General features: G+C 39.8%; 1 protein-coding gene across 1 annotated transcript in view; it reads right to left on the bottom strand.

The window, feature by feature from the left end:
- The window catches only part of LOC131237045 (protein GRIP), a 157,557-nt gene that overhangs the window by 98,884 nt on the left and 40,115 nt on the right, over positions 1 to 18,558 (bottom strand). Inside the window, exon 5 of the mRNA XM_058234682.1 lies at positions 10,431 to 10,524. Coding sequence (XP_058090665.1) covers positions 10,431 to 10,524 — 94 coding nt within the window. The remainder of the gene's footprint in view (positions 1 to 10,430; positions 10,525 to 18,558) is intronic.

Genomic DNA, 18,558 nt, shown 5'->3' with positions numbered 1-18,558 from the left:
GAGGTGAGCAAGTTGTACTAGAGTATATTCCCACAAGAGAGATGTTAGTTGATCCCATGATAAAAACCAATTGCTAGAGATATATTTGAAATACATGTCTGGCAAATGGGACTGAGGAAAGTTTGATGTATTTTGTGAAAGTGGGAATGTTATAATTTATAGTAAATTCTTTTATTGTTGTATTCCCCACTGGTTATGATGGTAGAGACTCTATTGTGCAGTATTTTAAAACCTGTATATAAGTGTTGGAATAGAGTCCATGTACTCCTACGAGTGGGTGATGTAAATTATTAATGTATCAGAATGTGTGTTATAGAATAAGTTTTCACACAATAACTGAATATTCATGCGCAATCAATTTTTCTAGGCTTCAAAGATCATCAGTGGTGGTCTGGTGGACCGTGTATTGGTCATTTGTTTATTTTTCGCGGGTAGGTTGGTGTTCCCCACTCGCACAAGAATTGACCACCGCTAACATGCACGTGAAAGGGATGTTCAAGATGAGGAATCATGTTGATGTGCAAACCCCTTCTATAGTGATATAGAAGATGAGGAAGTGCGAGTTAAGGGGCGACCGCCTCCAGTCACAACTATATATGTATTATTGGAGTCCTAGCGTGCTAGACATGTTTAAATATATTTCCCACGAGTTAGTCCTCATTAGCCAATGTCACCAAAAACTAGATAGCTTTGAGTGACTTCGGAGTCAAATGACATTCACAGTAGTGGCGAGGTTAAGAGTTGTTGAGCCATCACTTCCACATTTTAGGCGAGATCTCTATTTGATGAGGTTAGCAGTTGCTAAGCCAAAACTAACGCGCTTTAAGCAAGACCTGTGTATTGTAGAACCGACGTATGCCGAGTATTGTGCATTTTGTGGCGTGGGTGAGCGACCACGTGCTCAGAGTGTTGAGTTGGACACCGCTCTAGGACCCATTTACCTACTTGTGCCTGACTCAGTTTGATCAGTTCATTGTGCAAGCAGGCTGATCTTGTAGGTGACCCTCGTGCCTTCATCTACCCACCTTTGCATATAGGAGGATGAGATTGAGAGTCGCTACTTTAGCATACGGTACAATAGTCCTAATTGATTCAGCCTAGGATGTACTGCTAGGAAAGTGATTTGGTCGATTCTGAATTGTGTAGTTGCATAGGAAAGACCCCTTTGGCAGCTACACCAAGTTCTTAAGAACATGATTAAGCATTTTGAGACATCTGCCTCGGCATTGTCAAGTTTTATGGGATGATGATTTGCAAACTGTTTTCAAAAAATTATATATGCAAATAATTAATTATTTTTAAAAAAAATTTGAAGAACGCTTGCAAAAGCATTTGCGATTTGAACTCGATAAAAGGATATGTGTGTATGCTAGCAGACCGATCCTAGATCAAGAGTGGTTTTTATCTGGTGTGGTCATGCGGGTCTAGGGCAGGCCCTGGAGAGCTTGGAAGGTTGTGCGCTAGTGAGGTGGTCACTTAGCATACAGACAACTGTGTATAAAGACATTGGAATCCTAGTTGGTCATACCTCCTTGATTCTTGCTCCTTGTATATATGATCTCAATTAGTCCCATTAGAATGGGTCGTCTAACATTGTGTTCCCCACTATGGGGTTGAGTGGGAGATTATGGAAGCATGCACATAAACCACGTGTAGGCACATGTCGGCAAGGGGGCTGGAGCCGTGCATGCTAACCAATATGCTAGCATGTGTCATCCAGGAGACTAGTGTTGTGCATACTCATCATGTGTACTAGCACATGTCAACAGGGGCAACCACTAGTGGGACCCCCTTAGCACATGCAAGCAGCCAGGTTTGTCAACCCATCCACACTTGGCCTTTAGTGGACCATTGCATGTGAACCACCACCTCTCCATTTCTCCTATTTAAGGACAAGGAGAGGGAGTTGATACACACATCAACATAGAGAGAGAGAGAGGGGAGACAGGAGAGGGAAAAAGAGAAAAGAAGTTAGAGAAAGAAGACAGAGAGAGAGAGAGGAGAGGACAGAAGGTGTGGGTGGTGTATGTGCATCGGTAAAAATAAATAAATAAATAAATAAGAAAAAAAGGGACTAGTCTTCCAATTTGCTTGAGGACGCATATATCTGCATACCATCATTGTCGTCGTCGAATCAAGTAAATTGGGTTATCTTCTCGTTGAGTAGTTGATTTGAGTGGCCGCCGGTTTCCATGTTACGGCTCCCCAATTCGGTCATGTGATCTGCAATTATAATAATAATATAACATGCCACACTGTCCACATGCACCCAACACATCTTTACCTTAAATTTTCGATTGTTGGATGCAATCTCTTTTATTAGAAAAGTATAACTAAATGCTTTCAAATATGACATTGTTTAGTGGATGTTTGTTTTACCATAAGGGTAAAAGAAGAACTACACCCGTATTTGGAGTCTTTAATCAAATGACTCCAAAAGTGGATTGGGGGCGTGGTTCCAATGTTTAAATTGTTGAATAAGTGTAAATATAAAAATTCATGCTTAGTGGGCTTGTCTGGCATTGCATGCTCTAGACCTGAAACTATTTGCAAATTCCCCTTTGTGGGGAGCGCATGACAGTTGGGCTAATTTGCAGGTTTACTCCATGAGGCATGATTTTGTCGACGAGTGGTGTTTATAAACATTTATAGGTTAGCTCCTTGCTATTATGTGTAGCCAACCACTTGAGCATATCCCTTCCACTTTTGGCCTAGTGGTGGCACATCTGTGCACAATCATGCACAGTGGACTTGTCTAACATTAGCACGCTTTGGATCCTAGTTGTTAGTAAATTCCCCTACATGGGTAGCATGTAATAGTTGGGCTAACATACATGCAGAAGATGATCATGTTGGGATGTATGCAGTGTTCAACAAACATGGATCGGTGGGCTCCTTGCTATTCTATGCAACCAACTGACCACTCGGCATGAACCTCCATGTGTGTGTGTGACACATTATTCATGCCAATTGCCCCTCCATGACCCGACTTCACACCATTGCCCTTTAACGTGTGCATTTAATAAAGCCATTTATAAAAACCTTTGGCAATCTATCTACCCTTTAAAAGCCAACTATATGAGGATTGTTTTAGGCTAAAGTAGTAAGAACCATGACTACTATAGTAAAAACCCGTGCATGTGGAAACACTAAACTCCAATGAATTGATTTGGATCGTCCATTCACATTCTATATGGGGTGCCAAAGCATACAGATCAAATGATCCCATCCATCCAATATTTTAAGTAGTTGAAAATTTATTAAAGAAAAAGAAAGAAAGATACAATTATTAGAGACAATCAAGAAGCCAATCAAGAGTGAGCCCCTCATCACTCCCTCTTGCATAAGAGAATCAGCTATCTCACTGCATCCCTCAAAACATTATACTCTTTCTAAACTGGCAACATTTGAGCATACAACTTTTCAATTTGAAGAAAGAGCTTTAATTTCTGAAATGGCAAATTTTAATTTCCACTAAACTAGAATCATGGTAGAAGAGCACTTAATGGTATTGTGGGAGTCTCCTTCGTTGACTAAACAACCAAAGAAAGAATTTAGAGTAAATACACAATTCCTCACTGAGAGCAAGATTTTCAATCTCATTGGGCCCACATAACCACATAGATCGAAGAAGACCACCAAGTCATCACCCATGTCATTCCCAATGCACCACCTGTAGGCTATACAAGAAGGGCCTTAGTTGCCAATAGAGCCTCCATCAAAATTAAGCTTGAGGTGGCCAACCAAAGGTGGCTTCTTTTGAGGTTCACAATCACTTGGTCTTTCACTACCAACTATTGCCTTTCAACCCTCTAATGTTGGTTCTGGAGGCATCCTAAAATTCAGTTTCCCTGATGCTAATGAACAAGAACACTATACACTTCTCGATAACTCTTGGGCTCCATCTTATTGTCTAATATCCTTCCACTTCTTTCCTTGGGATTGTGAATGGCATCATTTTCCGAGATAAATTGCCTATAGTACCAAAGGTCCTGCCACCCAATGGCTAATTAATTCCCCAAAGAGCCATTAAGGGTCCACTTGATTCAAAAAGAGAATAGAAGTGATTCCACATCTCACTAGGCTCCTAAAACTGTCCGTTATCTCTCTAAAAATGGTGGTGACTCTTCAACTAGACACATGACATGGTTGTGTGACAATCTAGATTGTCTAGATAACTGACCCAATTATGGATGGAGCTTAAACTTAAAAAATTACTTTGAAGATGATGATAACCATCGATGTTTGCCCTTGGGGCTTGGATCACAAATTATTTACTTTTAACCATCCATTTAATAGCTATCAATTGGATAGTTTAATAAGTGTGATTTTTCGTATATGGCCCACGCACAGCGTGCCCCACAATTTGGAAGGTCTGGAAGCCATATGTGAGTGCCACATTGGAGGAGGATGAATCTCCACCATTTTGAAAATAGTGGTGAACTACATGGGGGCCTACCCACATAAATTTTGATGACAGAAAGCCACGCATGGGATGGCTAGAGAAAAGAGAATGGATGGGTAATAATTAATGGAGGTGAAATGGTAGAGAAGGTAGGAACGAAATCTATTAGAGCCATTTCTCCATAACATAGATGTTAAGGTTACATATAAATGAGGACCTTCCATATAATTTCCCATATTACGATTAACTTGTGATTCAGAATATACATACACAAGATGATTAATGCATCTAATAATTCAGAATAAAAGCAATAACAGCAAACACAATGTGTTTTAAAGCCAACCAAGATATGTGTAGGATTGTAATCCTTGTATGATGATCATCATTTTTAGAATACGGGCCGCACAAGACTAGGCCCACCAAATGATGCTTCGAATTGATAAGCCACTCTGCCACGTGTGTTGTGCACAAACAGTCATTATTCCAAATATCAACAATATTATCGATAATATTGTTGATATTATCGGGTTATCGCCAATCGTTAGGTCAACAATACCAAAACTACCGGAAGTTTAAAATTTTCCAAATATCGCAGCTATTTTCGATTATATTGGATTGTCGATATTATCGATACCACCAATATTTTGAGAAGAATACTTATAAAAGTTTCCCAGTATGGGTGGTGTGAAACGGAACCAGCCATTGATCAATATGATCATCAACGGTAGGCCATCTACAGGGCCATCATGCAATGCATGATGCTCAGGCCAAGTGTGGGGACCCCTCAATAAAAGGCATGGAGAAGAGTAGTGGAGATGGGGGGAGGAAGGAAGGAGTGGAGAGAGAGAGAGAGAGAGAGAGAGAGAGAGATTGCAAACGTAATAGAGTTGGTTACTTGCTAGCAGACCCTAGCCTCCTCTTTCTTATTTATAGAATCAATGCCATGTACATAATGTGTGAGGGGTCTTGGGCCCTTCCATATAGGTTGTGCCCTAGCCAATCTACAACTTATTCAACTTTATCGTAATTCCTATTCAACTCAGTGCATAATCTATTTAATTCGGTCTAGATACACTCCCCCTCAAGCAGGAGCATCCTATACTGATGCAGGACATGAAATTCAAATATGATGTGCGAGATTTCAAGCTTAAGATTACGTTAGTTCAGAAACAATTACACAAATTCCATATCCCACATGAAAGTCTAAAAATTCAAGCTAAGGGAATCAGTGCGGGTCCAGGCCTACACATGATAGGGTTGGATCAATAAAAATTATGAACCAAACGATGCTTAATCATCCACACATGCATAGTAATCAATCCCTAATCCAAGAGATTCGGAAATTTTAATTCAGGAAACCCTAGGGTAAGAAAAGGGGCATAAAATTGGAGATTTGAGTAATTTAGGGTTAGGTTTAGGGATTTTGGGTGAAAGCGGAGTGAAAAAGAGGAAAGAGACAAACCAATGAAGTACCACACGCGTGGACAACAATAATGGCCCAGACGCTCGTGCGCGTGATCCCAACGGCACGTGTGTGGGGCCCACTATTCAGAAAAGGGCCACCTTGGCCCTAATCGGCCAGGGATGGACTCCAAAACTCCCAAATCTTAGCTAGATCCGATGTACAGTTTCGGCGTGGTACTCCGCCAAAGTTTTAACCCTCCTGTAGGGCCATATTCTGAAATTCTGCTGTGGGGAGGAGGATTGCTGCAATTGATGATTGATTCGAAGTGTAGATGATGGGGTGAGATAAGAAGAAGGGATGGTAGAAGATGGGTAGTAGAGATGGCTATGGATGAGGACAAATCGGGATAGATGTAGCTTCGCACCACGGTAATTAACCCTTCGATGAAGGAAGGGCTTCACACCCAATTAGGCTTAACAACTCGGAGAGTAAGAAAATGCAGAATTTTTATTAATCTTCAATGAATCAAAACAGCTACAAGGGATGTCTATTTATAGGAAGAAAACCCTATACCCTAAAACTCACGCCATGTGCGCAACCTATTACTTGGTGATGAAGTAAACTAAAATAAAAATCAAACAAAAAAATCTAAAGCGTTCATGATGTTCTAAATAATAACAATAAGCAAAACCTAAAATATGAAATCAATCCGCCTAGTGGGTCATGATCATGAGATCCCATGATGGGCTTTTCTTGACTAACGGGCCCACTCGTTTGAATCAAAACTTCGTCTTCTAGCTAGGAGGCCCTCCCTAAACGTCATTATCGATCCAGATCAATGGGCAGCCCTCCTTCTGGCGTACAAGCGTAGGGAGGGTGGTGTGCGTGCACATGTGGACAGCGTGCGCCGGATGTCCCCATCATATACTAATGATGCCCAGCTTACAACACAGGCTAGCATAATCTAATCTAACCTAATAAAGAAATACATTAACATCCTCCCTTAAAAAGGTGCTCTGGAAAAAGGGAACTTAAGTCTAAAGAGGCACACGGTGTTTCAAATAGTGCCCGTAGCGTAGCGTGGCCGTAACGTTACATAGCGTCCCATATAGCGTAAATCCCCTGTAGCGTACGCTACAGCTACGTAGCGTGTAGCATCCGTAGCGTAAGCTACAATGTATTTTTTTTACTATTTTATTTTTTATTATTTTTTTCACATTTTCTTTGTTTCTAATGTTGATGAATGTGACACTTGTATTATACTTGATACTTTTAACCTGTGGGATTTTTATTTCTCTTCATAATTATGACTTGTGGTTTCAATTAGACATTATTAATTAAAGTGGTTTGCTTAAAAAGTTGTTGATGCGATAATTATTTGATTTGGCTTATACATGTGGATTGGCTTTTGATAAATGATAACTAATAACTTTTTTTAACATGCTTATAATTGATAAAATGAATCATCTTTTAGGCATTTTTATATTTTTTTTCCTTTTTTTTCACTATTTATTATATTTGTCCTATTTTTAAATTAAAAAATAGAAGTATCATTCAGCTTACGCTACACGCTATGTATTTATGCTACACGCTATAGAGGGCTGAGCGCTACGCATCACCCTACCGCTATTTAAAACACTAGAGGCACATAAAACATTTATTCAAAAGCAGGAAAGAGAAGATAACGCAATGATAGAGATGAGTAGCACGGGCTGTGACAAGAGGCAATCAAAGTGGCAAGCAAGCAGATGAGTAGTGAAGGCGACAAGAAGGTATATAATTTTTGGCGAGCAGGCACTTATGCTACTTAAGTGATGTGAGCCACTAGACCAACCATCCAACAAAAATAAGACTGGACCAACTATCCAGTAAAAAAATGAGTTCGAGCTAGCTGCTCTATATAAATACTAGTCACATCATGGTAAAAGAAAAAATATATCTATGTCATCAAAGGAGGTAGGAGCAAGCTCATATCAAACAACATTGAGTGATACAAACAATAAGGCATCGAGGTGGGCCACAATAGCAATGGTCCGATCCACACTATCCAGCAACAAGCATAATCGACCAATAATAGGTCCAACATTATAATTACCAAGAGGCTCATAACAACTTGAGCCCACATTCAAGATCCAGGCCCACGACGAATGAATCTGGGCCAATGAGGGAGGAAAGAAAGGAAGGAGTTTTTGTTATCGGTATTTTAAAGAAGTTTTTTCAAAATTTTCAGTTTTATTCTATTATTTTGTAGTTTTTTATCATATTTAGATTCGGGTTTGGATTGAGAATAAGAAGAAGAAGAAGAGGAAAAAGAAGCATTTCATTATTTCACTTTTTCTACTATTCTCTTTTTCTTCTCTTTTTATTTTTTTATTTTTTTATTTATTATTATTTTGCAGATTTAGATTCAAACTCAGATAAGAAGAAGGAAGAGGAGGAGGAGGAGCTTCTTCTTCTTTTTTTCTTTTTATGATTATTCTCCATTTTTTTAGATTCATATCCATATTCAAATTAAAAAGAAGAAAAGTTAGTAATAGGATTTCTTTTATTTTTTTTCTAATTATTCAATGTATGTTTTCAAAAGAAGGAAGAAAAGGGTTAGCATTGCAATGCATAATTGCAAATACCTTTTTTCTCTTTTGTATGTTTTTTAGGTATTTTTATAACTTTCCATATTTAATATTTATTAATTCGTTCAAATAATACATTTTTTGACCCATCTGGTGGACCCACCGAGTCCCAGGTTGGCCCGGACTTGGTGACTGACTATAAGTCCCAAGCTAAGTCCTAGTTGGTAAAATGTGGTCTTAGCCTCCAATCAATCAAAACTTGCTGCTCAATTTGGACAGTTGCATGGTTTTCATTTTGATCATTTGTCAATCAATCAACCTGTTAAGAAACAAATTCAGTGTAATTTTTTGTTTACGCTCCATCTAAAATGGACACCACGAGTTGAACAGTATAATTTAATGTACCCGTGTTTTCTTACTTTTAGAATAAAGCTCTGAGGCATACTATAGACAATGGAGTCACTGCTGCAAAACATCTATCCATCGTCAATGATGACAACATTCACACTTCCCCCTTTCAGATTTTGACCGGTTACTCGGACCTGACAATGTCCAGGGCTGGTACTTTAAGTGTTAGTACTCAGATACAAACATAGATGGACTTGAGATACACCCATTAGGAGGTCCGGGCATGGGCATAGCCAGACCTATCCAACCCTGACCAATTGACAGCCATAGTTGTACTAAAGAGATCCCTGATCTATTTAAGCTAGCCCCCAACTTGCTTCTCACTTTCCAAACCTCCATCCATTTAATGTTTCAAAAGCCAGGTTCATTTATAACATGTTCAATCATCAATCTGAACACATCCATTCAATAGACCCCCACCTTGAATTGCTTATGGTTCTCAGTTCTCACGAACTAGTTTGGAAGATGACTCCAACCAAGGTTACCCAGATTGCAGGTCGCTACGGTATGTGGTAAAGGAAGGGGTAGGCAGTATGCTTCTTCCTCCAATACATGGTATGCTAGAGGTAGGATCATGTGGGTCACTATAATACATGCACTAAGTGTATGCAATATACTTTTATAATCAAATTCATATTGCAATTTATATATGAAATGATGAATGTTGTTCTTATAATCATATGCATGCAACCGAATAAATAGAAGTATAAATCTTTGCATTGTCGATATGCATTTGGATGACAACTTAATCAATAGTAAGATTATAGAAACATAATTTCGGGTCAATAAAAATAGTGATCCAGATCGCAAGAGACCTGTGATCCGGATCACATGATTTGGAAAGGAAATGTTTGCAGTTAGGTTATTTAGGTGACAATAACTCCAACCACCCACTTCGTTTCCATGGAAGATGAACAGGTGCAAAATATGATGTCAACATTTGGACAGACAGGAGAAACCGATTGACATGATTTTTGCATAGAGGCCCTTAGGAATCGGTTAAGTAGATTGATTGCATGGAGTGACTCTCTCCATGTACCAAATGCAAGGCTAGTATAGCAAGCTTTCCTATCCCATTAACATGGAGAATGGGTGTCATATATACACACACACGCGCGCATATACACACCAAGCATGTCTAAATTGCAGAAGAACCACTTTCAACTAGGAGAAAACTTATCTCAGCAATGACATTTATGTAAAAGAGCAATGGCAGTTATGAAGATGATTACCATGTAAAAGATCAAACAGAAAAACTAATTTACTTAGGGGAAAGGAGTTTCAATAACATAAACAGTGTTACAAGCAAGGTGTGCCATAACGGCCGTCACGGGGCCATATCAGCCGTTACATAACGGTAAGGGTGCCAACCGTTATGCGTTATAGGGACGTAGAGGCCATAACGGCCGTTATGGAGAAAAAAGGCCCGTATCAGCCCCAGTTCGACCGTTACAGGGCCAATACATGTTTTTTTTTTTTTTTTTCATTTTCACACACACACACACACACACACACACAGAGACCCTATCTTAACGGTAATGGTGGTGGTTGTATAGCACACCTTGGTTACAACTTACAAGGAACTTCAACTATCGGCTTATACAAGGCTATCATGTAAGCAAAGGTTTCATAGAGTCCAAACCTGATCTTTCTCAAAAATTGTATGCTGCAATCCCTCGAGGGCATTCTCTTTAGCTTCTAATGAGTGGCGCATCTCATCTACGCTCTCTCGAAGTCTGGAAGTGGTTGACATTATTAGAATAATGAAAGAAGATGGCAATCCAGAGATGGCAAAACAACTGAAATAATTTAAAATTGTGATATTCTGGCTTAGATATTGTCAAGGTATCACCATAGCCAGGCATGGCCTTTATGCAAAAGGCTGTGATATCCCCTTCATATAAAATTTATTTAAACTCTCAAAGATTAGCTGAGTGTCAGAATTTGCAAACTTGATACAAACCTGCTCGTTGCATGTGGTGAGGATCTGTGTTTTCGACTAGGCTCATTTTTGGAGTGTTTGTTCATCGCTATGAGTGTGACCTGATGAACGGGTTAGATGGGATATAGATACCAGTGTGGGGCCCTACACACAAACCTATGTTTGGCAACCTCCCCTTGTTGCTCCCTACGGTGTGGCCCACCTATGTTGTGATCGGGTTGATTTATTTATTTATTTTTATTTTTTTTAATTCCAAAATGCCTAACAATGAGGGGCACACCTAATGGGAGGAGTGGATTTTACGCACAAAATATAGTGGGACCCACATGGTTCTCAGTCAACAAAAGTTAACCCGCCTTCCCTACCTACACACGTTTTTTTTTAAACATTGACAATTTTATAATTAAAAGGACACAGCAAAAAGAATACAACGAGACAAGGAATAGAAAAGGAAAACATAAAACTTTAGCCAACTATCGGAAACTAAGCAATAACCCTTGACGAAATTTCCCACTCCATTACATGCAGTTTAGCCCTATTGAAGACCTTGAATACTCTCCCCACCTGATTCCTGAAGCAACGATTGTTCCTTTCTAGCCAAAGGAACCATATCCCTGCTACTAAAGAAAGATGCCAAACTTTTTTCCCAATACCACCACCATGCCACTTCAAGAAAAATTGATCAATGGACCTCAACATGACCAAAATTGATCCAAACAACTTGAAAAAAGCAATTCCACAACCTATTTGCGAACGAACAATGAATAAAAAGGTGATCCACCAATTCCTCATCATGATGACACATTTTTTTTTACAAGTAATAAAATGATTTTATTAAAAAACAGCTTGAAAAACAAGCTAAAGAAAAAAAACAAGGGCCACAACAACTAGCTAAACTGAAGAAAAGAACGTGCAACCGAAGAATCCACTTTAGAAGATGAGATTGCCCATTCCAAAATATCCCTCTTGATTTTCCAAATGACCTCTTCCCACGGGCTTTATTTGTTGTGGAAACATCTAGCATTACACTCCCCCAAAATGTTCCAAAGAACAGCTAATAAAGGCAACCGCCAGATGATCCGATTAAGTGTAGGAAGCTGCATAGCATACCACATACTAAACAGATAATGAAATGATGATAGCATCACCGAGGCTGAACCAAAGACCTTGAAAAACTGAGACCAAATTTGGTGGGCGAAATCGCAATGAATAAATAGATGGTCAATGGTCTCTGCGTCTCTCATGCACATAAGACAGACATTTGGGACGATCATGGCCCTTTTTCTGAAGATTTTCAATTGTGAGTATGTGCTTTCGACTCACTAACCATGCAAAGGAAGCCACCTTGGGTGGAGCCCCATAAGACCAAAAGGCAAAAAAGATAACACCCCTGCTCGCATTCAATGAAGGACGAATCAATTGGTAGAGGGATTTAACTGAAAACTTCCCAAAAGGGGAGACACTCCATGTCATGCTATCCAGGGAGGATGGGGATGGGGAGACGTGTAATCACAACATAAGACTTACGAAGTCATCCTCCTCAACGTCATTTAGAGCCCAAAGACACGGAAGGCACCAAACCCTGCCCCCCGCCACGGTAGAGAAGCAACTAACCACCACTGTATTCTTGTTTGGAGATAAGCTCGCCAAAGAGGGAAACTCCACCTCCAAAGGGCCATCGCCGCACCAACTATCCACCCAGAAACAAATTTGGTTGCCACACCCAACGGCAAAGGATACATTTGGTTTGACTAGATGTCCTACCAACGATACCACTTTCAAATACTTGATGAGCGATAAAGCGAGGATCTTTTTGTCTCCCAACCCCCGCTTCAACACCATAGTTGGTTTGTAAGACTTTTCTCCATCAAGAACCTTCTTCTACTCCGAACTGCCAAAGCCATTTTTCGAGAAGAGCCTTATTCATGGATTCCAAGTCCCTTATACCTACGCCTCCCTCATGGATTGGCTTACAAACATCTTCCAATTTGAGAAGATGCAACTCGTGCTTGTTGTCCGCTCCTTGCCATAGAAAAACCCTCCTTAGTTTGTCCAACCTGGCCAAAACAAATTTCGGACACTTGTATAATGATATGAAGTAGATAGGAAGGTTTGAGAGGGCTGCCCTGATAAGAGCAGTGTTCGAATTATCTCCAATATTATCGAAATATCTTCAATATTATCTTTATCTCAAGCTCAACGATACCGATAACACTAGTAATATTAGAAATTCCAAGTATTAGCAATGTATCGCTAAGTATCGCCAATGTATCAATATCGCTAATGTAATTGTCAATATTTTCAACTATGTAAATTCTAGGTATCACTTGTATTGCCAATGCATCAGTATCGCCAATATTTTCGACTATGTAAAATCTATGTAATGCTTGTATCATAAGTGTATCAACGATATTTTAATAATATCGCCAACGTATATCATCATAATTTTGTTTATTAGAAAAAAAAAATTATTTCAATTTTTTTTTATCATGGGCACACGATTGTCTGTAGTGTTCAATTTGTCATTGATAATATTAATAGTATCTCAATATTATCAATATCGCAACACGCGCGATATTGAGACAACAATCTTTCATTTTCTTTCCACTTGATGATGATTTCTTGGTGAAATATCATGTGTTGTTGATATTTTGCAATATCGATGGATGTTTGGATGGAAGGTTAGATGGTTAAATAGGCTGGTTGAATTGATTTCTTACAACAACGCATGCTTTTAAGGCCCCATTAAATGGAAATTTGTTTTGTATGCATTCTTTTTACAATTTTTTTAATTTCTAAATATGCAAATATGTACATTTTAACATCTCTTGAAGTTTCGCTGAAAATCCCACCATTTTCCCCATGTTTCCAAGCATTTCCCGTTATCAACAATATTATCGGCAATACCAATATTGTTTCTATATCCCTGGTCGGCAAAACTTGTAGCGATACCAATACTTCGAACGCTGGATAAGAGTAACACGAGCAACGATAGTTAAATGTCTCCTTTTTCCACATGGACATTCTCCACTCGAATTTCACGATCACATGATCAACAAATGCTTCGAAAGAGAGCCCACACATAGAATTGAGAATTTTTATGAAAATGTTTCATTTTATCTTCATGAGAGAGACCAATGCCAAGCAACTCACTTTTGTGAATATTGATCTTCAGACCAGACACTTCTTCGAAGCAACCCAAGATTTTTCAAAGATTATCTATCATAGCTACATCCACTTCTGAAAATAGTAACATCTCATTTGCAAATTGGAGGTGAGAGATTCTTTATCTGATCCTTGACCTGCCAAAACTAGAGATAAGAGCCCCCTCTTGACCTTGAGAAAGTATGCCGCTTAAGGTGCCCACCACCAAAATGAACAAAAAAGGAGTAAGCAGATCCCATTGCCTTAGACCTCTTGATCTTTTGAAAATTCCCTTACGAGATCTGTTAACCAATATAGAAAAAGATGCCAACGAGACACATTCCTCCATCCATTTAATCCATTTGCTGCCAACCTGCCACATCCAGTCCTCCGCAACATATAAAACAAAAATATCCAATCCACGTGATCATAGGCCTTTTTGAGATCTAGCTTTCATACGATGCCTTTGGTTCCATCCCTTTGCTTTGAATCAATGCATTCTTGAGCAAGGAGAGCATTGTCCAAAATTTGTCTATTAGCTACAAAAGCCCCTTGATTCTCTGCAATCACCACAAGAAGAACCAATTTTTGGTTAGCTAACACCTTAGCCAACATCTTATAAGGTCCCCCAACAAGAATAAACGAAATATTGCCCCAACTCCCTCTTTCTCAGGAATCAAGGCTAGAAAGGTAGCCCTATCCCTTTAGTGAGTTTACTTGTCTGACAAGATTCTTGAATGAAATCCATTGCGTCCTTTTTAAGCGAGTCCCAAAATTTTTGGAAAAAAGGCTATGCGGAAGTCGTCAGGGCCCGGAGCCTTATCTCCATCCATGGTATCTAAAGCGCTTTACAATTCCTCCCTAGTAATGGGTTTTTGCCAGCGACTCTGTATCCAACTCTAATAGCCAAAGAAAATCCAAAAAGGGTATGGTCCAAGTTTCGCTTTTGAGGAGAGAATCAACGAAGTTGACAATGGCTGAACAAACTTCAGACTTCACTTCTAAGCATTGCCCATCCACCACTATGCTGCTAATTGGATTGGTTCTTGCACGTGCATTTGAAATACCACCACTATGCTGCAAATGCGATTGGTTCTTACACATGCACTAGAAATATCGTCGAAAAAAGATGTATTCTTGTTGCCTTCCTTGAGCCATAACACTCTGGATCTCTACCTCCACATAATTTCCTCTTCTTTGCGAAATTAGGAATACTCTGTAGATAATACCAGTCACCTGTTCCGATCTTCATCAGATAGTCCCACACCATCTTCCTTAATGTCCAGTTCACTAATCTAACAAGCAATATTGTCTGCCTTTTCGGATCTAATCCTGACGAAGTCCTTCCATGCAGTAAGCTTCGATTTCAAGATTTTAATCTTTCATCCTAATCTGAAGGTCGTTGTACTAGAGATGTCGAAGGATAGCCATCGTTCGCTAATCATTACCCTGAAATTCTCCACCTCTAACCACGCCAACTCGAAGCTACAAGTTTTGGGACCCCGGCTTTCAACCTCAACTTCTAGCAAAATAGGGCGGTGGTGTAAGCATGTCCTCGACAAGCCTCTCGAACTAACATGGGGAAATTTTTCCACCCAATCCGCTGATAGCAAAAATCTATCGCGACGTGATAAGATCAGCGGATCCCTTTCGTTTGTCCGATTGTACTTGGTGCCCCCCATTAGAATGTCTTCCATTTTGTTTTGGCTGACCCGCTCCTTTCCCCCCTCCCCCGCCCCAAAAAGAAAATAAAAAAAAAAAAAAAAAGCACCATGGTATATTAAAACTTAATCTGGCTTAATTCAATTATGCCTAGAAGAGATGTCTTCTTGTCGAGATGTAAGGTCCATATACAAACGTCAATAGCCATCTAAACTGAGACGAAGTATCCCTGAACACTATCAATACCAAGAAAGAACCCACTTGCGAATGTTCCATGCACCATCTTTCCCTATTCTAGGCCACCATTATAATCCCTGCAAATCCTTTAGTGTGCAATGCAACCCAACCTTTGTTTTTTTATTCCCCAAATTGACCATAGGATTACATCATCAAAAGCCTCTAATTTGGTTTCCTAAATGGCTAATATTTGAACTTTGTGATTTTTGCAAACCTCTTTCACCTGAGCTTTCTTGTCCCGACTTCCCAACTCCCCAATATTTCAGCATAGAATCTTCATTAATAATCGATATGGAATCCCCTCTCCTTCCAGTGTTACAACTGCATACATCATAGTTAACAGAACTTTTCATATTCATCAGTTCCCACCACCCCCTAGGCATCTTTTGTTTGGCCTTCTAATGCATCGCACAACAAAATTTATTACAGCTCCTCTCTTTGACAAAATTCATGAACAACGTCGTCCTTTGCTCCAAAGGTCATCCCTATCGACCTTCCCACTCTATCCAACATATCTTTGTACCATTTCAGCTCGCTCTCTAACATCAGCTTAAGACTTCCTAATGGAGCAGAGCCCTCCGCGAAGAGCAAGAGGTCAACATTATCTGTAGGGATCTCTCTAGCAACTTGAAGCGGGGTGACGTCAAGAGCATCAACGAAGCATTCCGCACTACCTTCCTCATCTGCTGCTTGGAAGGCTTCCTCTGCTTCAAAGTTGTCTTCGAGTTTCACCAAATCCTGGCTAGAATCGGCCTGGAATTATCCACCAAGGGAGCCCTTACGCAAAGGAGAAGACATGGAGAGTGGACCTAAAAGGAGTTGAAGCCTCTACAAGGTATCTAGAGCATTAGCTGGAGGACTATTGAAATATAACCCGTCATCTTGATTAATGGGAAAAAAGGAACTGCATCACGTGTTATCGGCCAAATTTTCGGCGAAAACCCATTTTTTGCCGATATCATCGATAAAAATGGGTTCTCGCCGAGAATATCGGCATGGTGTGGCTGAAATAAAGGAAAGAAAAAGCTTCAATTTCACGATTTTCGTACCTGATTGGAACTCGGAAGAACAAAAGCCCTGTTAGGTAAGAAAAACCTACAAATTCTCCCTTTTTTCCGATTGGAATATCGATGTCGCAATTTCGGCGAAAAATATGAAATTTTACCGGATTTCCCCTCGATTTGGGTCTGGTTTAGGGTTTTGAAACCCTCGGTCAAAAACCCCTCGGCGAGAAATCCTCTCGCTCTGATATTTTTGTGTTTAAAAAAAAATAAAAAATAAAAATTCGAGCCTCGGAAGCAGAAGCAGTTGTGTACCGAGGGAAGCGGAATGGCTGGTGTACCTAGCTATAGCTGTTGTAGGTACGTGTCGTGCGAAGACGAGCACTGACGCTCCTCGAGCTCCGAGTTGTACGAACGGTTCAAAGGAGATCAAAGTTACATGGCCCCACAGTGATGTATTTATTATATCTACACCGTTCATCTATTTTTAGATATCATTTTAGAGCATTATGCAAAAGATGAATCATATCCAAAGATCATCTGTACCACACCATAAATAGCAGCGTAGATAATGATTTTCACCGTTAAACAATTTTTAGAGCCCACCGTAACGTTTATTTTACATCCAATCCATTCATAAGGTCACAAATACCTGAATGAAGAGGAAAAACAAATTTCTTGTTCCAAAACTTCTGTGACCCCAAAAAGGGTTATAACGGTAGACGTTCAATCCCCCATTGGTTTTTGCTGTGTGGTCCACTTGATAGTTGGATCTGTCTTATTTTTTGTCCCAAGCCTTAAGACGATATCGCCAAATGGATGTACGATTTGGATATAAGGCCTAGGGAGCATCAACCAGTAGCCACCTCTTTACTGGTAGCATCGGTACAATCTGCATCCCCACTGCCAAAGGGAAGCGGATTGGGTACAGCCCCGGCAACACCTGGCTGTGGGGCCCACCGTAATGTATGATTTTTATCCACGCTGTCCATCCATTTTGAAAAATCATTTTATGTGATGAGACCAAAAATGGGACAAATTGAATGCCCACATGAACCACACCATAGGAAACAGTGGGCACTGACTGCCTAGTGCTGAAAACCTCTCGGGGCCACAAAAGTTTAGAATCAAGGTCATGTGTATGTTTTTCTCACGGTGTGGTCCACCTGAGATTTGGATCTGCTTCATTATTGGCCGTGCACTCAAATGAGTTGGCTAAAAGGATGGACTATGTACATATACAACGCATACATTGAGGTGGGCCCATGGTTAGGGTCCCACCCACATCCCTATCCTTGAAAAACTTGCTAGGGTCCACTGTATTGTTTTGTTGACCCTTCAAACCCTCAACAAGGTGTCATAAACTTAGAGAAACCTTTAAAATAAAAAATAAAAAATTCAGTTTGAACCAAAACTTATGTGGCCTACCATAAGTTTTCAATGGTCAATCACCACTGTTTCCTATGGTATGGTCCACATAAGATTGGGACCAACTTCATTTGTGGGATTGTGCATTAAAATGATCCAGAAAAATAGATGGATGGACATGGATATACAACACATTAAAATGGGCTCCATTAAATGAAAACTTATAGTGAAATGCATTTTTTTATTCTTAAATATACAAATATGTGTATTTAGGTATGTCCTGGAGTTTCACTGAAAAATTCTACTATTTTCTCCATGTTTCCTCCATGTTTTCCTGCATTTCTGACCAAGGGAGCCCTTACGCAAAGGAGAAGACATGGAGAGTGGACCTAAAAGGAGTTGAAGCCTCTACAAGG

The sequence above is a fragment of the Magnolia sinica genome, chromosome 2 (assembly GCF_029962835.1).
Source record: "Magnolia sinica isolate HGM2019 chromosome 2, MsV1, whole genome shotgun sequence".
Classification (NCBI taxonomy): Eukaryota; Viridiplantae; Streptophyta; class Magnoliopsida; order Magnoliales; family Magnoliaceae; genus Magnolia; species Magnolia sinica.
Note: the sequence above shows the minus strand (reverse complement) of the source record. Positions and strands in the feature narration are given on the sequence as shown.